The 25,754-nt window shown below is 39.7% G+C and overlaps 1 protein-coding gene across 1 annotated transcript in view; it reads left to right on the top strand.

Moving 5' to 3' along the window:
- Positions 1-25,523, top strand: part of MAPKAPK2 (MAPK activated protein kinase 2) — a 111,628-nt gene extending 86,105 nt beyond the window's left edge. The window contains exons 2-10 of the mRNA XM_042463025.1: positions 6,728-6,867; positions 11,020-11,084; positions 12,982-13,061; positions 17,073-17,199; positions 17,454-17,529; positions 18,201-18,325; positions 20,615-20,700; positions 20,823-20,903; positions 23,560-25,523. Coding sequence (XP_042318959.1) covers positions 6,728-6,867; positions 11,020-11,084; positions 12,982-13,061; positions 17,073-17,199; positions 17,454-17,529; positions 18,201-18,325; positions 20,615-20,700; positions 20,823-20,903; positions 23,560-23,703 — 924 coding nt within the window. The 3' untranslated portion in view covers positions 23,704-25,523. The remainder of the gene's footprint in view (positions 1-6,727; positions 6,868-11,019; positions 11,085-12,981; positions 13,062-17,072; positions 17,200-17,453; positions 17,530-18,200; positions 18,326-20,614; positions 20,701-20,822; positions 20,904-23,559) is intronic.
- The last annotated feature ends 231 nt before the right edge of the window (positions 25,524-25,754 follow it).

Below are 25,754 nucleotides of genomic sequence, written 5' to 3'. Positions count from 1 at the left end.
TATTATTATTATTATTATTATTATTATTATTATTATTATTATTATTATTATTTCAATAATGGATGCTCTTAGCCAGTTTAATGTATCTTCTTTCCAGTTCCCAGCCTGCACACACCACATTCCAACACTTCCGCCACCATTCCTATGGTCATCCACCCAACCTGGCTTCAGGTAACATCTTTCCCCCTGCTTTTGTCCTTCAAGGAACATAGTTGAAACTGAATTTGAATTTGCATTTCCATGGCTACAATCTTATCATCAGTTCATTCCATGCATCTAAGGAAGTAGACCATGTCTACAAAAGCTGTTACTACAACTTCTTTCGCACAGTTAGTCTCAAAGGTGCTACAAAATACCTGTGCGTACTGATATTCCAAATTAACATGGCTATGTCTCTGAATTCATCTGCAATGGTTCGTGATGCATGTTGCTGTAATATTGCATCTACTCTTCTGATACCTTAGGTTGGACACTTCCTTGCTGTTTATGCTATTGTCTGGTTGAAGTACAGTTTTTATAATTTTGCATCTTGACAGGTGTTGCCAGGCTTTCAAAATAGCAATAGAGAAAAGTCAAAATTCATGATTTCAACGGTTGATCAGGAAGTGGCTGTTAACATATTTGTGCTCTACCTAAATAATGACCACAGGTGATCCATACAACTTTAAAGTAGATGCTGATGTCAGCGAAGACATCAAAAGAAGACTTGGAAGGAGCTAGACAAGATCCTGAAGTTTAAAGATATATAACTGAATACTATAGTTAGGATGGTGCATACCATATTATTCTCCATTTCTATGTATGTATGACTGTGAAGGGTGGGACATTGAAAAAAGCTGATAGTAAGAAAATCAGATGTGGTACTGGAGAGGAGTTCTGCAAATACCATGGACTGCTAAAGTGGAGGGCAATAGGAAAAGAGGAAGACCACATACCAGATGGATAAATTCAATCAGAGAAGTCATGGCCATGAACTGCAAGAATTGAGCAGTGCAGTTGAAGATAAGGTCACTTGGAAGTCTCTCATTCATAGTCAAACCTGAAGGCAGTTGATAATAATAATAATAAAATTTATTGATATCCCGCCTCTCTACACAAAGCAATCGGGGTGGCTTACAAAGTTAAAATATACAGTCCAAACCCTCATCCCACCCACCCCCTTAAAATTCAATTAAACAGTGTGGAATTAAAAACATAAAAACATACTTAAAAAAAACAGCAATAAAACATGGGTGGGTATAAGACCACTTTCACCCTTTTAAGTGTATGAGAAAGGGCTTTTCTTTAATGCCTTGTCTCAAGATGTGTAAAATTGCCCTTCTGTGAATTGCTGTTAGAAGAGTACACAGTGAAATCCAGGGCCATGAATGTGAAGAGATTTGCATCCAATCTAAACTCCATTAGGTGGAGGGCAACAGCTTCAAATTTAGACACCTTAATGGTCTGTATTTACAAGCCTGAAGCATATAATTAACTCTGTCTTGTTTGTGCTCGCAAACAGGGTAATAGACTGTTGGTTACACACAAATGTGAGAGTGGTTGAGAAGCATTTCCTTTGGAAAAGAAAGTGATCTTGTTTAAAGCAAAGAGCTCCTCCTACTGGAGAAGGCGAAAACATTTCTATTCAAGAAGAGGACATACTCTGTAGTAAAATAGTAAGGTGACTACTCTTGCATATGTATGGCTGTAATTCAGAGCTGGAAGAGATCCACAAAGAGCAATTAAAATGATCCAGAAGCTGGAAATGGGATTGTCATTGTGTGAATCAATGGTGTATGGGAAACATTTGGGATTTCTAATCCCCTCCATGAGGAATGGAGGGATGTGACAAAGCAACTTTCCTCAACCTAATATCCCTCCATATATGTTGGACTGTGTGTGTTTATACATTCTTTCATGTCACCTGTTGACTTATAGTGATCCTATAATTTTATAGGGTTTTCTTAGGCATGCAATACTCAAGAGTTAGGTTTGCCAGTTTCTTCCTCTGAAATATAGCCTATAGCACCTGGTTTTTTATTGGACTACATTTTCCATAATCCAGGATCAGATTACATTTTGATGGGTGTTGTAGTTTAATATATCTGGAGGAGAGCAGGTAGAGGAAGGCTTGACAGTGGTTTATAAAAATATGCTACTTATGAAGAAAACGGACACAGAGAACGTTTTTCTTCTTTTCTTGCAACACTAAAGCCAAAGCCACAGACTGAAGTTGAATACCAAGAACATTTAGGGCACAGAGAGAGAGAAAGAGAGAGAGAGAGAGAGAGAGAAAGGAGGAGGGGAGAGGAAGTACTTTTTCCCAACTTAAGTATTACGTTTATAGATAATTTGTGCAATGTATTACCCGAAGTTGTGGTGATGGCCATCAACTTGGCTCCAAACAAAAATTAGCTTCGTCCTGCAGGAATTTGTCAGTGGGCACCACTGTCAGGATCAGAAAGAGTCACTGAGGGAAAAATAACTGTGAGTTGGAGGGACATGACAAAGTGACCTTCCCCTCATGTCTTCCTTGTGTGCTTTCCATAGGGATCTGGTTGACCCTTGTGGGAAACAGAATGTGGGACTGAATGGACCTTTGGCCAAAGCCCATTTGCAATTTGAATACACACAGATGATCATATTTTACAAAGTGCAACCTGTTATTCAGAATATTGTAACTACTGATCCAAGATGCCTATCTGAACTAAATGGTTGAGTGGGAGATTTGAACTCTGACCTTCCTGGTCCTAATCTGACCTCACTGTTGTTAGTCTGAGGAAGAGAAGATTTTCCTCTTAATTTGGGGCATCAGACATGTGGGTTAATCTCTGCCACTGGGTGGCAAAATAGGCCCTATAATGAAGTTGGCATACAAAACAGATACTTTCCAATGCATTAGTGACCTGCAGAGAAGACTACTGCTATAGCAAGCACCTTTCTTCCTGCTTATTAGTGTCCAGAACGTATTAGTTCTCCTCTTACTAGAATCTAGTTATTGCTTCAAGGTTTGTGAATGTTAGCTGTCTGCATAAGTGAGCAGAGTTACCTTTTATTACAAAGCTAACTTTTTTAAGTTCTGAAGAACGTTGTACAGAAAAGCTTTGCCAGCCTCCACATTTTCAAAAGAATTAAATTAAGGGAGGATGTTAGAGGACGGCTTTAACAAAATTCATGAGTCTCTGATCATCCCACCCCTATTTTAGCCAAATCATGGTTCATTGATAGCTCTGAAACAGAAGCAAAGGGGGCTGGGATAATAACTCCACAGTCTGAATATTCCTTTTCAAGAACTAGTTGTGGGGAATGAAACAAGCAGGCTTCCTTCCATCAGATTTAATATAACACAGTTTGGTCAGTTAATTGAGGTGTCATGGATTAATGCCCATGGGATTACTAAGCATGGTTATAACTGAAAAAAAGTCAGCATCCACCTCAATTACAGTATCACAAATAAAAGAGCAATGGAATAACAATGACAGAACTTTTTGTATACTCATAAAACTATGTTTTATGATATGGATATTCTATGTATATACATTACAGAAGTCCAAAAATGGTGGTATCATGTCATACTACAATAACAAATTACTATTCAAAATTCTTCAAAAAAATCTTTCACAAAATATGGGATGTATGGCAGGAATTCTATGTAGTATAGAAAACACATGGAGAGAGATGGCAAATCCGTTATCCAACTGTTTCGTAGTTCTTCAATCCTTATTTGTAAACACATTCTCTGAATTAACTACGGTAGGTATACTACCATGTCTCCTTCAATCATGAACAAAAATACTATTTATACAACCAAACTATTTAACAACACTTTTCACTTCAAACAGGAATGTCCTTGTCCTTACCAATGTTTTTCTTCATTCTGCAAACATGTTTTCTTCATTACAGTTCCTCTTTGAATTATAATTAAAAAGAAATATTATTTCTACAAACAAACAACTTACCAACAGCATGCAAATCAACCAGTATTTTTCCTTTTTCACAGATGTTTATTTTCTTAGTTCTAAGATGTGTTATCTGAATCCTGCAATAGCTTTGTATATGTTGCTGTAGCTCTGATGAGGGAGTTAGGCACAGGAGCAATGTTGGTTGACCTTAATTGACAGCACATTGTGACTAATTAAGTAAATGAAACATTCCAAGGACTGGTTTTCATTTAACCCTTTAGGTGTTAAACTATCCTGATATTTTTGTGTTTTTGTCCTACCTCCAAAGCACATAATGGTTATAACTGGACTGTTAGTTTTACATTTTTCAGATCCATCACTGAGTTTCCAGTTTATTTACTCATTTCTCCACAAAGCCTTTCTTTAAGATGCCTGAAGCATCATTAAATGACATGGGATAAAGAGCTGAATCAGATGAATGGAAGCTGTAATCCAGTATCTGCTGTAATCCAGTAGCAAACGAAGGAGAAAGCATCTCTGGCATGACCTATGCATGATTCTAATGCCTTGGCACAATGAAGCATTGGAGGTCTGGTACAAATAGAACCAGAAGCATCTGAAGTGAAAATGTACTCTGGCATCCAAGACAAGAAGTATCAAGTCACAATGTTTTCTATCATGAGCACTCTGTTCCTAGTGCAAACTATTCCCTGTGTGCACTGTAGCTTTCTTATGGTGGGTTTGGTTACTGTAGGGATCCAATCAGGATGAACAGATGCAAAAGAGGATGAGCTTCTGTACTTTTGAGAGGTGTGTTGATGGTGGAATTTAAGCAAGTCTGGCATGTATGATAAACTATTCCCAATTCTCACCTGTCAGAAGGTGCAGGAATCCTGTCCTCTTTTGCATCAGGCCAACTTGGTTGCTATAATGAGCATGGGTAATCCTGGGATTTGTAGTTTATTATGGGACCAGAGCTCTCTGATAGAGAAGGCTAAATGTATCATAAAACTATAGTTCCCAGAATTCCCTAGCATTGAGCCAGGGCGGTTAAAGTGGTCTAAGACTGGATTATTTCTGCAGTGTGTTTTGTTCAGTTTGTTTTGTTCAGATTACATTCATGCTGGAATGTGCATGTCTGACCCACCCCTTGACTGCGGATAGCATTCATCTGGAGTGCTCTGGCCCTCATAGACCAAAGTGCTTGATTTTCACTCCTGCACCACTAGATGGCAGATGTGAATAACATTCAAACTTTGTACTCTTTGGACCCCCTTTTACATCTACATGCAGACATCACACACACTCTCCGACATAGTATATACATAAAAATATTTTGTTTATTTAATGTGCATATTTTCATTTGCACATTCATGCATATTCATATTTTAACATTTTATAACGAAGTGACATCATTCATATTAGAACAGTTTTATTTAAGTAAATTCAATATTCAACTATTTTATGTGTAAATTTTACACATAAAAAAGTTTGGGAAAAGGAGGAGGGATCAAAGCCTCCAGGTCTCACATCTCCCTTGAATAACTTTTGCGCCTCCTCTGGGGGTCCTCATTCACCATTTGAGAACCACTGGTTTAAAGGTTTTGGAGGCAACCTCCTCTGAAAATTTCTTGAGTTGCCAACTGTACACATGTCTTTTGACAAAACTAATTCAAATCCCAGCATGTTTCTGAAGATCATAGGGCTTTAAACTATCTTTTACCTGCCTTTTTATGTACCTGCTTAAGAAGCTAGGAGATAATAGGGTGGGGAATTTACGCACTTACTTATTTTTAATTTACATCCCACCTTTCTCTCAAAATAGGACACAAGGCAGCTTACAATATAACCTAAAACAAGAATATATAATACAAAAGTAAGCAGTCTGATTAAAACACATTTAAAGTGTAATAGAGATCAGTACACTCTATTAAAAAGTTCCTTCTGCCCTAGCCAAGTAAAAGTTGAAGGACTGTTTCAGTTAAATAAAAGTCTTTGCCTGCCAGCAAAAAGAAAGCATAGAAGGGACTCCATTCAGAGAGAATTATTTTGCCTAGGAGCCAACACCAAAATTATCTCCTGCATCCTCACCAGATGAGACTGTAAAGTTGGTGGGAGTGAGAGACAGCCTTCTTCCAAAGATTATAAGACTTGGGGGAGGCATGGACCTTTCAGATGGACACGACCTAAGTCATATAAGGCTTTATAGATCATAAATAGGATTTGAATTGTACTTGGAATGGACCTATGAAGTTATTTCAAGAAGGGAAATCTAATGACAGCACAGAATGTTCAGTATCAACAATGGGATTAGATTTTGTTCATTTATTGTAAATTAATCACTTGTCATGAATATGTTAAATAGCTGATATATAGCTGAAAGGGTTTGTGTTATGGGATTGCTATTGGGGGGGGATGCAAACTATAAAAGTGATCTCAGGAAAATTGGTTTCATAGAGCCAGTGTTGTGTTCTATTCAAGATGATTCTCAGACCCAAGAGACCTGTGTTCAGATGTCTTGCCATCTGTAAACCGACTATTTGGGTCTTGGGAACTCTGTCTTACTTCCCATTCTGTTAAATGGGAATTCTGATATGTCTTACAGTTGTGAATGTGATAAATATAGACATCTGTAAATCATGCTACATTAAAAAATGTATTCATTTGACAAATTGTGGGAAATCCAGATTCCAAAATGGTAAGTCAACTTCTTCTGAAGTTTTTCCTGAAGTAGGTCAGTTATTCTGATCAAGATGTTAATTCTTAGTCAAAAAGTTTATAGAAGCAACTGGGCTAGCTGAAGCAAAGGGGAGGAAAAAGTCTTACAGTTCCTTTTCTTTTTCCAGATGCTGCAAGATTGTCCAAAAGCTCGCAGGGAGGTGGAGCTCCACTGGAGAGCATCTCAGTGTGCTCATATTGTGAAGATTATAGACGTCTATGAAAACCTTTACCAGGGTCGAAAATGTCTCCTGATAGTCATGGAATGGTGAGTGTTGCTGACTGTTGGGACAAAGCAGGCAATGTAGTTTATTCTACTTTGGCACCATCCAAAACTTAGAAGTTATAACAACAAGGAAATATGAAGTCAAAGGCTTTCATGGCCAGCCTCCATAGTTTTTTGTGGGTTTTTCAGGCTATGTGGCCATGTTCTAGAAGAGTTTCTTCCTTACGTTTCACCAGCATCTGTGGCTGGCATCTTCAGAGAATGCTTGCCTCGAAAGGAGTTGGGTGTATATATATTGTGTGACCTGGGAAAGCAGGAGTGATTTGCATGTGTATTGTTCTGTTGCTAATGGCAAGCCTCAGGGTGGGAGGGTAGTATGCAAAGGAGGATTAGTGTCATGCTTTCCCCCTTAAAAACGATTCTGTGTGTCCCCCTATGTGACATTCTTATCCTCAAGAATCTGTATTTAAATCCAGAACATTGGATCTATTCCCTCATGAAAAGGTTACTTTATCAAGTAGTTCTTTCTAATCATAATTGTCCTAAACATACAGAGATAGCCGTGTTGGCCATATAGCAAATCCAGTAACATAAAAAGTCCACCAAACTGAGATACCTTTATTGGTACAACCAATTTGCACACTATGCATGTTACAAGCTTTTGAAGTGCTGCTGGCTTCTTCATCAGGCAAGGTGTTAAAAACTATACAGGAGAAAGATATTGGTGTTAGTCATAGGCCTGCATTTTGCTGTTTCTGTTCTAAGTTCAGATGGTTTGGATGGATATTTCTTGCTGGCACCTCCTCCTTCTGGCCGTGTGGCTACTCTCAAAGTCTATTCCTTGTTTAGTTAAGCTGATTTTTGTTTTAAGAGCTTTTTTTAAATAAATAAACTAACTGCAGTGTGTGAAGCAGGATAAAGAACTAAATTTACTAATTTCCTGATTTCTACATGTATCTCTTGAGTGGAACATTCCAAATTTTAATGACAATTTTTTTAAAAAAAAGTTTATTAGTTTTGCTTAAATTCATGGATGGTGGGGATAATTTGTTTTATATACTTATTTGATTAAACATGGATAGTCTACATTTTGGCAAGGTACTTGAGCATGAAAACCCACTGTGTGGCCTTGGGCTCTCGTTCAGCTTCAAAGCATGGCAATGGCAAACCCACACTGAAGAAACTTGACAAGAAAACCCTGTGATAGGGTTGCTATAAGTCAAAAACAAATTGGAAGCACATCTCAACAACAAACATACAATTATAAAATAATAGGAACAACATCACTTTTTGAAACAGTGAGAACTACTGGTCCCAACATAGCTAAAAGATAGCCCTATCAGGAAGAAAAGGGCAAATTATGTTCTGAGTTAAAGCATTTCTTATGGCAAAGGTCCATCGCCATTCTCCATTCCCAGACTTTCTTATCCCTTAATCCTGGATCTGTCTGCAGCAGCAGCTTTGGAGAGAATAGTGTCAACTTGTGGCAGAAATCTGCAAGCCTCCTTCTATCAGAAGTTTTAAAGCAGGCTTGGAGGACTTATGGGTCCTCTAGATGTTTATGGACTGTACTTGCCTGTACTGGTGTTGGATAATGGAAGTTGTGAGCCAACATGTGGCACTCCAAATGCTAGGCACTCTAATGTTAAGAAGAACATTTAAAGAGGGCATTCTGTATGTATAACTTGGGCTAGAAATGGCTTTTGTTTTAAAGCAGTTTCTTTACTGTGGTACACAATATACCTCTGTATGTCACTTGCTAGGAAGTGTAAAGTGGAGGGTGTCGTCACATGTATGTTTTGCTGGCAGGATTCCTGTAGGCAACAGATTAGCCAGTATATGAACAGGATATTGGACTAGGTGTGGCTTTAGACTGATCCAACAAGGCTGTTATGTATATTTTGTTTTGTTTTATTCAAACATTATTTACCTGCCCTATAACTGAATATCCAAAAGTGGGGTGCAATCAACTTGAAAACAATTGAAATAATTTTACACAATAAAGAACAATCCAATCCAATGAAAATAGAACCTTCAGTCCAAAAACCATGCCATGATGACAAAACTTCAAACATTCGGGTTTTGAACAGAGTGCTACACCTCAGAAGGCCCTTTCTCATATATCCTTATAGTGTATCACTCTTAACAGTGGGTGACAGAGGAGTCCCCTGTCCTTCACAGATCTTAATATTCAGACATTTATATACAGGGAGAAACACTTCCTCAAGTACTTAGAACCTAATCCATTTAGCGCTTTGACGATCATCCTAAGCATACTGGTAGCATATTGAAGCCAGTGCAATTCCATTGAAATACATGTCATGTGAATTCTATAAGATGTTCTCATCACCAGTGAAGATTTTGTGTGTAATACTAGTTGCCTGGGCTTCCAATATGACAAAGATGGATTCTGGATACTCAAATATGGGAATTACTGATCCACAAAAGCACAACATGAGTAGAATTCAGCTTCAGTGTATTGGCCCTCAGCAAGCCACTTATATCCTGATTCAGGACCTGAACAACCTCAACCAAATCTGATGACAAAAAGAAATGCAGCTGATTGTGATCAGCAAACTGCTGGCATCCAACCCATCTACTCATTAGTGTCATATAGATCCAAAGGCATAGAAATAAAACTATATGGAATCCACAACTTGATAACAGTGGGTTTGGTTGAATTTCCCCAATGCTACTTTCTGTAACTGTTCCTATAGACAGGAGCAGAATCACTGTGAATACCGGCTGTCTTACCTCTGCTTCTCAGAGTTAGTCCAGTTAGATACTGTGGTAGGCACAGGGCACTAGGCTTATTGTGGAGAAGCAAAGGGTCTGTCACAGTGTTGATAGCTTCTGTGTCACTGGGCAGTGAGTCCACTCTGGAGATATCCCCTGAGAGCTTCCAGTATCTTGGATAGCTTTATTAAAATTCAGACTAAAACCCAGACCAGATCCACTGCTTCACTAACATGGGTGCCACCTACCACCATTGCATACTGTTAGTGCCTTCCCAGAGTTGAAACCTAATTTTATAGGAAACGTCAGAGCCCCAGATTTATACTGGCAGATTGATGAAGGAAAGTATTCTGGGAGCTAAAACATCTGGATAGGAGAGAATGTGTAGCCAAAGCTGCTCCTTGAAGAGCTGTTTGAAAAATTGTCACATATTAGCACTTCCTTTTTAGTGACCGAGTCCACTTCTTTTTTGTGTTCACATAGGATGGGTGTATATATGTTTTGCTTTGTTTGGATACAACAAAATTCAAAATCCACAATGTTAGAGTCACAGGCCTACATTTTGTCTCAGATATTACCTCTGACTTCAGACACTTGGGTTTTAGATTTTAACTTGGTGCTCCAGTTAGGCCTCCACAACCGGGTGCTACAGCTGAGAAGGCCCTGTCCTTTGTCCCCATGTATGGGATAAAATTTAGTCTTGTGTCTCTGTCATCATCACTTTTCTCCTCTGTATGATTCTAAAATATCTTTGCCTGAAAAGCTTGCATGATGTATTTTGTACTTTTTAATTGCTTCAGTAAAGGCATAATTGTTTTCTGGGTTTTGTAGTTTGTTGAATTTTGCTGCATGGCTAAAATGCATTAATCTACCCTGAATATCTTTGTTTGGATAATTCACTTATAATCAACTACAGGCTGGTTACCTTTTTGTTGCTATTCTGATTTTTCAGTTATATTTATTAATGATCTTTTGCATTTGTCTTTGTTACTGCTTGGTTGGAAGAAGTCTGAACAGTTTTTCAGTGTTGTAAGTGAAGTTAACAGTTTACTTAAATTTTAGCATCCCATTGTTGTGGTAGTCTCAAACATATTGAGATAGATGCTGACTGTATTTACTACCTCAGACGCACCAGAGACTTAGCCAAGGGGGGGGGGTCTTGGGGGCCGGACCCCCCCTTCCATTAGAAAAATGAATGGTGCGTGCTGCTGCGCCGCCGTGCCCAAGCCCCCTTATAATGGGGGAACTTAGTCTGGGCCCCCCCCCCCCCTTCCTAGAATCCTGGCTACATCCCTGCATGCACTTAAGGTAATCTGAGCCCCCAAGATCTTAGATCTGACACAAACAAAGCCCAGGAGAAGAGTACACTTGAGGCTCAAGCAAAGAAATGTGCTGATAGTTTTGTGGTTTTCTTAGGGAATAACTTGTATTGTAAATGTTCTTGTTTGCAATTTCTAGTTTGGATGGTGGGGAACTCTTCAGTCGAATTCAAGACAGAGGAGACCAAGCTTTCACAGAAAGAGGTATGAAAGGATACCACATGTTTCTCAAAGTTTAACAAGAATTTACTGTACAAATCATGTTGTCTTGTAGCATATGGGACTGAGTCTGAAGATTGTATTATGAACCTGTACAGACAGGCCAAAATAAAGCTGCTTTGGGTCACTTTGGAAGTATGCTGTTTGGAAGTCTTTAGGTCTGGAGTGTGGCTTTGGCGCAGCTTCCGGCCTCTTAGGACGCAAACATAATTTAAACAGCATACCTCCAAAGTGACCCGAAGCAGCTTTATTTTGGCCTGTCTGTACGGGCTCTTAGAAGACATCAGGCAAAAGACTCTCTTTTAACAGCAGAAGTGGGTAATAACTCAGTTCATACACAGTTCATACACCATGGCATGACTTAGAGACATGGCATGGGCAGACTTCAGGTTTGTTGGATCTACTTTTTTGAAAAACTAGTAACCCTGAGATTCATCAAGCTGAAGGGGTTTGTACTAGTTTAGGGAAGCTTTCCAACCTACACCCTGATTCTGATGGTTGATAATGTGTTTTATGGCGTATTGTTTTATAGTTTATTGTTTTAGAATTACGTTGTTAATTTTATAATTTCCTGCTTTTCACTCTTTGACTGTACACTGCGGGCTGATTTTTTTATTTTTTTTTTATTTTGCTAGCTCATTATGTAAAGTGCCATGTAAACATATGGAAAACAACAACAACAACAACAACAACAACAACAATGTAGGAAATGGGGCTGGGGTTGGAATTGGTTCTAATGGGTTGGCTCAGGGCTTGAAGCCAATTACCCATTACACTCCATGAGCCATAACAACAATAACAGTGATGACAATTATTATTTCAATTTATTAGATTTCCTTTTCTTACAAAAATAGTCAATCCATCCTGCAGTATTAAAATACACAAAAGTTAAAAGTACAAGTATGAATCTATATCAGAATTCTCATGGGATTCCAACAAGCTGACTTAGAAGGGGGAGAGTTGCTTTGCTATTGTCATGCAGCCCATGCCTGCCTGCTCAGTGGTACACAAATAGATCTAAATCTACTTTCTGCTTACCTTGGACTGGATTCTAGAAGACCCACGGGCTTGTTGGATCCCTGTTAGCCAAAGCTCCCCACAATGTCTGAATTGCCAGACTGTAGTTAATCTTTTCCCTTTGTACTGAACATGAATTCCTGCACATTGCCATGCCATTGGAACTGGAGGGGCATTTCAGTTGGTTTCGGATTCTGGGCAAGTTCTTAATATATAGTTTGCTGATTTGGGAAGCACAATAAAGTGTGAATAGCATTAAAAATAAAATAAAAGGGTTTTTTGAGGGGGCACATAGCTTGGAAGCTTGTTTCTGATCCAGAGCTTGGGAAAGTTAATGTTGGGGGATTGCAGTCCCAGATTCATATGGCCAGTATAGCAATGGCCTTGCTGGCTAGTGGATTCTGAAAAGTAGCTTTTCCAAGCTCTATATCTGATCTTCTGAATCATGGTTGAAGATCAACTGAATTAAGCAGTTGTATAGAACAACTGGCTTTATCTTACCTTCCATTTCAGCAACAGACAACAGTGTGGAACAAAGGCAAGGAAGTGTGCTATGTGTTAATGTCAAGACAAGGTATACTTTGTTTAAATGTTTAGAAAAAAATTACAAGAGACATGGAACTTGTACTGAAATTGGAAGTCACATGTCATATTCCCTTCTTCCCTTCCACGCCAGGACTTGCATTTTCAGTGGTGGCTTCATGTTTCTTGTACGTAATGTTTTCTTCAAAAATGTACTCAGTAAATTTTGTGACTTGGCTCTCTAGTATCTTTCTGTATTAGATGTTGCCTGTTTAGTAATGGGGAAAAGTGAACTATTTTCTTTCTTTCTTTCTTTCTTTCTTTCTTTCTTTCTTTCTTTCAGAGGCTTCTGAAATAATGAAGAGTATTGGAGAAGCCATTCAATATTTACACTCAATCAACATTGCACACCGAGATGTTAAGGTACTATTGGCAATAGGTGTCAGAACAGAGAAATTATTGTACTTGTTTGGGTGTTTAGATTATCCTATTTAGTAGGACGGGTGTGCAATGGGAAAAGGGAAATCCCCTCCCTGTTCACAGATGGAAATACTAGCAGTGGCAGGGGTAAATTGGATGTAGCCCATCATTATTGTCCCAGAGGAAACTGGACATATCACTTTAAAAGTATATGCAAGAGATTGATAGAACTTTAATGACTATGTCCTCCTCCTCCTCTCTGATATGGCTATACTTAGGTGACTACGCAACAGGAAGAGGATGCTGCGAATTTATTGATGTAACTGATACATTTGCTCATGCATCACCTCCAGTCCCAGGAATTGCCCAAATACAGTACAACCAATTTTCATGATGGCAGGGGCAGCAGGGGAGGAGGCAGTGGATCCAAATTGCCATTCTGTTCTAGTGATTTGGGTATTTTGGGAAGGGTTTTTTTTTTCCTGTTGAGTGAAAAATAACCTAGGGGACTTTGAGGGTTACAAACTGGCTCCCAGGGAGTATATGTACAGTTGCCCCTCTGTTTGCGCAGACTTAATATCCATGACCCTTGCTTACTCGTGAGGAGCAAATGGAAGGGATTAAAATGGGGTACATGCCTCAGGAGTGCACCCACAGCTGCTCGCAGACATGCATCCCCATTTAAGCCTATGGGGCTTGAATATGTGTGAGTTTCCATTTTCGCAGGCGAGTCCGGGACAGATCCCCCGTGAAAACAGAGAGTTGACTGTATTTTCCTACCCCAAACTTAGAGATATAAGAAATCAGTTTTTTGAGTGTTTATGTGCTCTTCAGTTTCCTGAAAAAGTAATGTTCAAGAGAGATTCCCACTGTCTGGCTTTTACTGAGAACCGCCATTGTACTCCATATATAGAGAATGAATTTACATCCCTAAAGCCAACTATTGTCCTCAACATGAATACACTTCTTATATTGGTTGGTAATTAGTAAATCAACACTTAACATAAATCCCATTGCTTCAGTTAATATGTTTTGGGTGGGAATAGTTAGTGAATTTAGACCATAGCATTCTTAGACATTTAAGCAAAGTGCCATATTCATTTCCTTCCAATTGTTGGTATATTAAGCCATTCATCTCCATGTTTATACTCCATCAAAAGACGTTTGATTTGTACACTGATTTCCTCAGTAATCCTAAAAGCTGTACCTTATCAAACCAACAATTCAGCTGGGGCACTTTTATCAGATCTGGCTATGGTAACACATCTTGATTATATTCCATTTGGACTACTGTAACACACTCTATGTGGGGCTGCCTTTGGAAACTGTTAGAAACTTCAAAGGGTTCAAAACACCACAGCTAAAATGCTGACAGGGTCCAGTTATAGGGAGGATGTAACAAACTGGTAGCCAGTGAAGCTGTTTCAACAAGGAAAACAGCTTCACTGGCTACCAGTTTGTTTCCAGGCACAGTTCAAAGTGCTGGTCATGACCTATAAAGCCCTACACAGCTTAGACCCAGATTATTTGAAAGACTGCATCTTCCCATACGAAACTGCTAGAGCCCTAGGATTTTCAGGGGAAGGCTTTCTTTTGGCCCCATCACCATCCTTGGCTCCCTTGGTGGGGACATGAAAGAGAAACTGCTTGGTGACTGCTCTCAACCTCTGGAACTCCCTTCCATGGGAGACTAGACCGACCCCCTCCCTGCTTTGCTTTTGCTGGCAAGCAAAAATGTTTTTATTTAGGGAGACTTTTTAACATAAGAATCATGACAGAATGGTTTTATATGGGTGTGTGTATGTGTTTTAGTTATGTTTTAACTTTTTGAATGTTTAATGTTAATTTTATACTGTTTTAATTGGATGATTTTTACTGTTTTTAAATTCTTACCGTAATTTTTTTTAAAATGTCTGTGTCTTGTGAGCCACCTTGGGTCCCTTTCTATGCTGCCTAGGAGAAAAGCAGCATGAAAATGAAATAAATAACAATATGAATTGATGTTGCTACATCTACTAAATGGCAGGAAATTTTCAATGCAGATGACTAGGTGAGTCCTGCTCCATCTCCCATGCCTTTTCCCCTCCATATAGAGGAAACCTGTGAAGAGGGACATGTGGAGATGTTCTGAGTTGAATATCCTGTGCTTGTTTTGCTGTCTCTATTGACATGATGAGCAAAGTACATTATCCTGCTTTTGCTTCTGAAAGAAGTGGCAATCAAAATTGGCAGACTCTAGAAGGATTGCATATGATTCTTGTGAACCACTGGCTGCAACATTCAGTTAAGCCTAGACATCTGAGTGAAGCCTGCATTGTATCCATATTGCAGAACACCAATTAACATAGTTCCCAGGATGGGAAGAATTCTAGATGGTTTACAACAGATAGTTCCTTACAACAGAATTGGCTCTTGTGATATCCTTATTTGCAAGATCATGTTGTATTCTCTGTCATAGCTTAAGACATTCCCAAGTGTCAAAAGCCTGGTTTTAAAGAAAGCAACTTCCTTGTAGAGTGGGAAGACTCTGCAATGACTTAATTGTGGGAATAATAATTCACAGCCCCCCAGGCAGCATAATGGGCTTGGCAAGATTCCCTTTCCTTGCTTGTTACATAATTGCACATCAGCTAGCTTAAAGCCATTCCTTATTTGGTCTGTGGCAAGCATGCATCCTCTCCAGAGTGAAATGTCCTCACCAGGAAAACAAGTTCTTGTTTGTTCAAAGGCTGTGAAATTGGATTATAAGTTTGTTTTCTTTGGCTCTATTGCAGTATATGTTCCTGTTATCATAAGCACATGAGCACATGGGATTCAGACTTTACTTCTCACTGTGATGTATCAGTTCCAGTGCAAAGTCCACAAAAGTGTCAAAAATTAACTCCAGTCCTCAAATCGTTTTGTTCCACAAATAGACTTGATTCACAAAAAACTACTCCCCAAAACTATGAAATCATTTCAAAAGATCATCAGCAAAACATTTCCATTATCAACAGATCTGGAAGAAATATCACATTCTGGTGAAACTTTCAAAGGACACAGTCTTTAAAAATTCTAAATGAAATAAAATTCTAAATATAAATTCTTAATAAAATACAATAAACAATTCTAAATAAATGGAAAAAATAATAATGTTTCCAAAATCCAATTTATGCTAAAATACAAACCTGAAATTGTAACACATGCACAAACCACTTACTGTCTATGTATCTATTTCTGGTCTCATTCATAACATATAACATCTGCTGAACAGATAGTTAGGGAGGGTTTCGTTCAGCAAACTGAAGTCAGGAACCTAGTGGTCAAGAGGTTTGGATGCCACCAGATGTAGTGTTTCATCAGTTAATATAATGGCTGGTCTCTTTTTTGGTGGATGAATTTTTGTTTCTTGTAACCTGAATAATATATGGGCAACGTGCTTAATGGGTTGTGGTCTAGTAACACTTTCCTTGCCCTTCTTGATATATAACAGCCTTCATCAACCTGGGGTTTTCCAGAGGTGTTGGCTGGGTATCATATGTGCTGACTCTAGCACAACTAGGGGACACCAGATTGGGGGCAAATGGCATTGAACAAGGAGAAGATAAACTGGGTCTGGGAGGCTATTATAAATGCCTCTATATGAGTGGGATCTTCTGAGGTTCAGTAGCCTTTTCAGTAGTGGCACCTTTTGGTGGGACTTTTTTCATCTCTTCAGTGCCAAGCAAACACCTTTGCCAATCTTTAAAATATTAGTTGAATTATTCTAGCTTGTCCCTACTCTTTTTGTATTAGTCTATTTCTCTTTTTCTCCTGCTATTTTTACTGTTCTTTTGTTTTAGTTGTTTCCAAGTAGTAACGTGTATTGAAGATGCAATGGAAAATAGTAAGAATTAATTAACGACTTCATGCATTGGCATATTTTTCAAATCTACTGTGAACATATTTGTTCTTCTTGTCTCACAAGGTGGCCTTTGCAAAATGATGAAGTAGGAAGCATTCTTTTAAGCTGATCTTGCTTATTATCTCTTGCAGCCAGAAAACCTCTTATACACTTCAAAAAGACCGAATACTGTATTAAAACTAACTGATTTTGGCTTTGCTAAAGAAACCACCACCCATAACTCCTTAGCTACACCGTGCTACACACCATACTATGTAGGTAAGTAAATCATGTGGGAATACTCTTCCTGTTTCTGAGACAAGACTCTTACAAGCTTCCATCAGCTTCTTTTCACATTGGCAGTGATGGTTAGCTTTTGGGAACATGCACACTGTAAGCAAAGAAAGGATAGATCTAAGAACAAAGCTTTTCTAGCCTGCAGCTTTTGCACTGTATTGCTTTTAAGTTTAATACATCATTTACATTCAGTGGCTCCCCAGTGACTGCAGTATATATTTTCCTACCCTCTTTAGCTCCAGAGGTACTGGGCCCAGAGAAATACGACAAGTCCTGTGACATGTGGTCCCTTGGCGTCATCATGTATATTTTGTAAGTAAGCTTCCTCTTTTTTACTGTGTTGTTTGGCACTATACCTTGATTGTATCTTCCACTCTTGTATGTAGGGTGGAATGGCAGAACATAGTTATGGATGCTCAGACTCCCCCCCCCCACTCCCGATTCTATTGAGCCAACAAACTAGGGATGTAGTATCTTTAGCATGTTCCTAATCCTTATTCAGTCATTCAATTCAGGAACATTCCTGGATGCACTGTGAGAAGGAGTGGATAACAAGGTGGCTCATCCATTCCATTTAAGGAGCAAATGCTAGTTGCCCAAGGTCACCGAGAGGATTTCTGTGGTTGAGCCGAAATTCGAACCCTCGTCTCCAGAGTCCTAGTCCAGTGCTCAAATCACTATGCCATGCTGTCGCTTTCAATTTTCCCATGCACTTTTTCAAATTCTGCTCAACTTTCAAAATGCCAACTTTACTGCTACATCCTAACCATTTTGCACTCCCCTGTTTGTGCAACACCGTCCCTTTGGGTCAGGAGTCACTTAATAGAGTGAAAAGTATAGATTAATCTTATCTGGCTAGAATTTACAGTACAAGTAAACAAACATTTATAGTTTTTTTTAATAGCATGTATATCAGATCATTTGGGCATTCAAAGCCAACTGCTGTTCTGCATGTCTTCTGACCTTTTTTCTCTTGTGTACAGACTGTGTGGCTATCCCCCTTTCTATTCCAACCATGGCCTGGCCATTTCACCAGGCATGAAGAAACGGATCCGGATGGGTCAATATGAGTTTCCAAATCCAGAGTGGTCTGAAGTATCAGAGGAAGGTAAATGTGTTATTTTCTTGAAAGGGTGGGGAAGAAAGAAATTTAAAAAATGGGCCCAGAACAGACAGGCCTTTGAGGCGCCCTCATCACGTGCGAAGGCTGCCCGGTGGGTGGAGTGCCCACATGCCCGGCAGCCCTCGCACGTGACGAGGGCACCACAGCTGCAGCGCACCTGCCAGACGTGGCGTGTGAGGGTTACGGCGCAGCTGTGCCGTAACTGTACTGTCTCTGGTGCTTTGTGGTGCCGCAAAAAGGAGCCATTTTTGGGCTCCTTTTTTCCTGCGCAGCAGCACCGCACAATTTGTATGCTGCGGCACTCCTGCGCAGGAAAGAGAGGCGCTGAGGAGGTGCCTCTTTTTGGTGGTCTGTACCCCGCCATGGTTTCCAAAACTACATTTGTGATGGGATAGAAACTATGCAATTAATGTTTTAGCAGTTGCAAATATTTTTGAAATAATGTTTAAAATAAAAGCAAAATGAAAGCAATAAGTTAGAATTACCCTATAACATATGGCTCTAGTGAGTTTGCTGCGGACTGTATCAGATTCCCAGTAGGCAGCCTGCTCACACTTTTGTGTGTGTGTGTGTCTGAAACGGGGCAAAATTACATTGATATGCTGTTCATGACCCTGAAGGCTTCTGTGGGTGTGATTTGCCATTTGATGGTGACATTTTCCAGAGTAGGAGTGTTGGAAGGTGAGTGCTGGTTGCAGCCTACTGTGGCATGCTCTCAAATACTCAGAGGTTGGTCACTCCACCATACAAAATGCAGAAAAAGAACATTAGTTACAAATCACCTACACAATCTATCTTCCCAAGCAGTCCATGAGGTGGAGAATAAAAGGAGAAAGGGAAGAAGGGGTTGTGGGGGGGGGGGAGAAAAGAAAAAAGAAACAGTGGGTGGCATTCTTTACTCTTTGCTGTAACCCATCCACAACTACCCTCAGCCCTAGCCATGATGTAACACCCATCAAATTACCTCTAGGAAAAAGTGGACCATGGCAGAAGAAAAAAGTTCCCGTTCCCCTACTGTACACACCTAGAAGATATCTAGTGCCCATACATGTAGTGAGACTTACTGTTCAGTAAATATTGGACTCTGCATGTGAAGAAAAGGCAAAAGGGAGCTTAGGAGAAATTTAGTAACTGTTGAGAGTTTGGATGTGTAAGCTGTCATGTAGACATGTCAGAAAGAAAGAGAAAAATAGCTTCTGCTTTTGATTGGAGTATGGTCGAGCGGTTAATGGGCACTTAAAGAGAAGAAAAATACATGCTATGGTGACATGTAAAAAAACACCCAGGCTGAAGTTAGACCTGGAAACAGAAGAGCCCAACAAGCAAGTAAATCCCTAGGAAGCACCAACATCATTATAAAGAAGTGAATGGGAAGAGTGAGGAATGGATGTTAATATAAAAAACCGGGTAGCCTAGGAGATGGTAAAATGAAGCAAAATGATTCACTGTACTGAAGAGAATGCAATTGCTTAGGTGGGAGATTCTGAGGGCCAAGTTGCATACAGCAATGGAATAATGGATTGGCCTAAGTGTCACTTCTCATATTGGAAACTGTGCCTGGTGAAAGTAACCCATTCTGACTCAGCTGATCAGACATCACCTCCAGACCATTTCCACTGTGTGCAGGTGCCATCAGGGAGATAAGATGCCTCTTTACATGTTCAGACATGAATGCTTAAGTGGGACTTTTTGAATACTTGGGCCCGTTACAGACTGCCCAAAAGGAGTGGTCTCGGGCCGCTGCTGGTTGCAGTGCGGAGGAGTCACAGCAGCCAAACCGCGTGACTCCTCCGCGCTGCAAAGAAGGAGCGCGAAAATTACGCTCCTTCCGGCAACCCGGAAGAGACGCCGCAAGTGCCAAAGCACACACTCGTGGCGTCACTTCCGGGCCGTGACGTGCGGACACAGAGCGTCCGTTATGTCAAAATGGCGGCGGCCATGTGGAACGGCAGCCACCATTTGTTACGGACTCTGTCCATAACAGGGAAAGGGGCGTCTGAAAGAGACTCCCCTTTTTCAAAATGGGACATCCTAAGGATGTCCCTTATGGCGGTGTGTAACCCGCCTTGGATATAAAATCCTGGCAGGCCACCATTATAAAACTGCTGTATGTGTATATGTTTTCTGTACTGCTTCAGATAGATCCATTCTCCTGTGTAAGTGATCCCTCCCTTCTCTGGGTTTCTGCTGCTTTTGAAAGATGATTCGAAATTTGGAATGTGATGTCAAATATAGAATGTATTGTTTAATGCTGCTGTTTTCCTTCACTTTCAGTCAAACAGCTCATTCGAAATTTACTGAAAACGGATCCAACCCAGCGAATGACTATAACAGAGTTCATGAATCACCCCTGGATCATGGTAAGAATATTATTTTATTTGTTACTGTATCTGGGCAGGTCTTTAGGGTGAGAAGCATGGGATGAGATTGTCTATAGCACCTTCATACAGAGGCTAATTCCCAGCTTGTTTTCGCTCTGCAGCAATCAATGCAGGTGCCACAGACACCACTGCACACTAGTAGAGTTTTGAAAGAAGAAAAAGACCTATGGGAGGATGTTAAGGTGAGTTGCCCACTTGATTTAGCTCACATATTTCCAACTGTAATGGTGAGTGTTATGAACCTCCAGGAGTTAGTGGCTACGAGTCTGTCAACCACTGCTGAAGCCCATTGACTAGATGATAAGACAGATTCAGCTGTTCAAATGAAACCAACTGTTCCTCGGATTTAGAAATTTGAAATCCTGGAAGATAAACAGAAAAATTCAAGAGGGGGGGGGGGAATTCCAGTTTCCTCAGCCATTTTTCCAAAGTGATTTATTTCCTGGATAAATTGAGAAAAATTATTTTTTTAAAAAAAAGAAGAAAAAAGTTAGATTATGGAATTATTTTTTAGAATGATTCATAATAAATTTAAGGAAAGTGTTCAGACAATAACTTCCCTAAAATTATTTTGGAAAACTATGTAAAAGAAGACTTTTATGTCACACAATATATTGTATCAGATCACTGCAATTTCTGGTCTTAGGGCCGAAACAGATGGCCAAAACAGGGCAACTATTAAACTGGACTGAGGCTGTGGCAAACAGACATGCGGCCCCAATCCAGACAGCTTCTGCCCCAAATAAGAGCAGGGAAAAAATCAGCTCCTATTTGGGATGGGAAAAAGCCACCCCTTTGCCTCTACAATCGGCTTTTTGTTAGCTCTGGGGCGAGTGGTGTCTAAACACTATGCCTCCAAGCTGCATGGAAGCTGGTCAGCATGTAATCGCTGGTGTGTCTTTTGTCTGGATTGGGAGCGTATTATTATTATTATTATTATTATCCTTTATTTATGAAGCGCTGTAAATTTACACAGCGCTGTACATGCAATCTTTTTAGTTTAGTTCCCTGCCCTTGGGCTTACAATCTAAAAAGACATGACACAGAAGGAGAAGGGAGTGGTGGAGGGAAAGGGTAAGAGGTCCAGCAGTTCCTCTCTACCTCCGAGGCCTGGACCAAGGCAGATGGACTGGAGGGAGGGCTTGGCTTCAAAATGGAAGGTTAATCTTCATCCATCTAATGCCACACCCCTAAGCGAGCACAAAGCTATCTTAACTGGGGTGTCTATTTTGGCCCTTGGTTTCCTTCTCTCAGTTCTTTTCATGGGAATGAGGGCTTTATGTTTGCTTGACACACTGGAGAACTGGAACAAAATCATTTACTCTTTTTCGCTATTGTTGATGCTTTCTTCTGTCTGCATTGTTGGCCAAACCAAACAGGTTCCTTATAGTTGAGAACCTTGTAGCACTCTTTGTAACTATTGTCTGAATAATAACAGTTATTGTAATTTTAATTATCACAGTTTGTAATTAGTGTCTGAATAAACTGTACTTTTCATCAAGCAAATACAGTAATTTTATGCCAATCAAAATTTTACATAATGCATTTATGTTCCTAAAGCAATGAAGTGAGTTTCAATCTGTGAAGAGTTCTAATATCACATTTCTCCCAAAGTTATCTGAAAATTTCCATTGCCCCCCCCCCCCTTGCTTGGTTTTAATCCTTACTTTGAAGTAGGCTATGATGTTTATTGATGGGTTACAAAGAAGAATAGCATCCTTACTCTGGATAATATTTCAGATTCTTTTCTTTTTTTAAAAAAAATAGTTGCAGGATTTATCTGGGTAGTAAGGGCTGTTCGACAGTGGAACACACTCCCTCGGAGTGTAGTGGAGTCTCCTTCCTTAGAGGTCTTTAAACAAAGGCTGGATGGACATCTGTCGGGAACGCTTTGATTTAGATTTCCTGCATGGCAGGGGGTTGGACTGGATGGCCCTTGTGGTCTCTTCCAACTCTATGATTCTATGATTCTAATAGCATCTTGTGAAATGTGGCTAATACTTACAGGCTACAATCCCTTGAAAGATTGCCTTTACCTCAAGAGGAACCATTAACACCAATGGTAGCTTCCTGTTCCTCATGAAAAACAGTTTTGGGTACTGGAGATTTCTGTCAGGAACATGGGATTACATGAGAGGGATAATCCAGGAAAGTGAAACCTCTGGGCCCATGGACTTCTTCCAGACTGTAGAAGTTCTCCATCTAATATGTGGAAGTCCCTGGGCAAGTCCTCTATCCCTTTTCAAGGGCTCTTCCTGGAGGCCACTAACCCATCCTGACACATTTTTAACTTCCTTCAGAAAACCCATATTCTTGAAATGCAGTCCCACTTATCTTGCACCATATAGTTTAGGACTAAATGTAATCTCTAACAGAATGAGTAAAAATCCTTGGTTGGGAACATGTTAGTTTGATTCTTTCTTTGCAAATATTTGCTGCTGGCCATTATTGAAGAGGTTACCTATTCAAAAGGAAATGCAGAATTTCATTCTTGTCTTGATAATGACTAATTGGGAAATTAAAAAAAAAAAGGATTTCAGCAATATTCTAACGATGCCTATAGGATTTCTTACAGGACTTGCAATATTTCATTGCATGTGTTTGCTGAGAGTTTAGCCAAAATCCAGTTGATAATTCCAACTAGAGTAGACCCACTGAATCAAGAAGCACATGGGAAGTCAGCAATTATGTAAATTCCTGTTATTCAATAGGTCTCCTCTAATTCATCTAATCTAACTCAATAAATCTACTCTGATTGGGACTAAGAACTGGACTTAGGCATTCATCACACACATCTTTGTCTCTAATCAGATGGTTTCTTCTTTACCATGCTTTTAGGAGGAGATGACAAGTGCCTTGGCCACCATGAGAGTGGATTATGAACAAATCAAGATTAAAAAAATTGAAGACTCATCTAATCCATTGCTTATGAAGAGGAGAAAGAAAGCAAACCCCCCTGAACCTACAGCACTCCCTCATTGAGGGCTCAGTAGACAAGCCTGGTGGTTGTCAAAGCAATAACTATATCTATATATTTTTAAAAACAAATCAGAGATAAGACTGTCATATCAAACGCATGGAATTCAGATCTTTATACCAGACTAGTTATTTTTTTAGCTGCCCCTCATGATTCTGGCCTTTATGGGGGTCAGGCAAGAGACAGCTGTGTTCTGTACAATACCTAATGCTACTTTATTTTTATTTTTGTCCTGTAGGGGAAAAAGCTTTTGGTAATTAGATTTTTATTGGTAAAAATCTCCCCTTGGTTTTCCCCCTCCAGAGACACTGAAATTCCTCTGATCTGCATATTTAAGAGTGTGTGTACACCCACTCCCACTCCCACTCCCACTCCCACTCACCTGCTGTAGGGCTGAAATCCAGACAGTCAGAGTCCTGTGCTAAGTACTGTATTGTTGTTTTTAGAGTTAAAGGCTATCAGTTTGTGTCAAAGAAGAGTCAAGGCTGTTGAAGAGATGCCACTTGAAGCGAAGGTATTGTTGATACTGTGGTCTTCATTTAACACCAGGAACTGTTCCTTTGCTGTTGGACCTTAAGTGTAATTTAAGGTCCTGGGAGTCACTCAGTTGTCCCAAGTACAAGACACCTCTTAACTGGAAACCTTCTCTCTCTCTCTCTGGGTATGCACAGGATTATTATGTGTGAATTTGTGGATTAAATACAATAATGTTCTAGGATGTATACTGAATGTCTGTAATGTCTCTGTGGGCAGGAAGGCCTCCCCCCCCCCCCGCCACTTTTGTAGTCTTGAATTTATGAGGGGCTCTGGAGTGGAATCTATGATGCACCCAGAATTCAGTTATGATCTCAGGGTTATTTGGGTGACTGGGGTGAAAAGTTGTGTGATTGATGACTGTTTCACAAGCTGAGGTGACCTTCCCAAAGCACTACACCAGCATATATCCTGTTACCCAGTTTCCATCACCATCTAATTTAACATAAAAGCATAAATCCTGGTGCAGTTTAAAAGTCCTGCTGTCAAAGGCTGCAGGCTCATGTCCTCAAGGAACATTTTCTAGTGGCTACTGCATTATTGTTCTTACCGCTGTTCACAGCCACAACTTTACCAAGAACCTACAACTCGCTGGAGTGCACAACAGAGGCTGAAATCTGAGCTATGCATCCCACTGCAAAATAGCTTGAGGCCTTTAAGGGTACAATCTACCATCTCGACACTCTAATGTGAAAAATGGGAATACCTTAAAAATATGGCTTTGCTGGGTGGACTCTTTGGTGTCCTTTGGTGTTGCTTGACCACATAGCAGAAATGTTAATAATATATGGTAAGATTATAAAGGTTTTGTCTGTGAAACTAAAAAGGGTCAGTTGGAATTTGAAGGAGACAGGATAGAACCTGTATGGACTGTAGACCAGCTGTTATTCTAGTTTTCTGCTAGGACACAGTTGCCTAAGGTCAAGCCTTCTTAAGTCTTACTCTAAGAGTACGTTCTACAAGAAAAAGGTAAAGGATCCCTTAACATAAAATATTGCCTCACTATGCTGGTAGTCAATCCATTTGTATGACTCTTTCTGTATATTGTTAGTCCATGAATGAATATTTTTGCCATGTTTGTTTCACTGGCATTTTAATGTTTTCTTTTTTAAACCCACACTTTCTTTTTTCTTTTTTTTAAAGAAAGGTTTAGGTTTAGGTGACATTTTAGACACTGTATGGAATTTTAATTTGTAAAAAAAAAGTTTCATTTTTTTGTTGGTGTCTCATTGCTGAAACAAATTATTTGATCTGCTTACCCCATTCTGGATTAAAGACACCTAATACATCAGACTTGCCTTTTGTGTGATCCATTATAATGAAAGCATGCTGTTTTGAGTAACCATCAGGCACTGAGCCCAAGAAGGTTTTGGTGGAGCAATTGCTGACAATATCTACAGCAGAAGAATCTGATCAAAGTCCTTACTAGTTTTTACACACATTAATACAGCTCAGTTTTTCCCAAATGTTGGACTGCAAAAGATACTAAACATACATGAAAGCAGAGAGTTCAAACATTTAC

This window comes from Sceloporus undulatus, chromosome 4 (genome assembly GCF_019175285.1).
Source record: "Sceloporus undulatus isolate JIND9_A2432 ecotype Alabama chromosome 4, SceUnd_v1.1, whole genome shotgun sequence".
Taxonomy (NCBI): Eukaryota; Metazoa; Chordata; class Lepidosauria; order Squamata; family Phrynosomatidae; genus Sceloporus; species Sceloporus undulatus.
The sequence above is the reverse complement of the archived record's forward strand: the minus strand, read 5'-3'. Positions and strand labels throughout refer to the sequence as shown.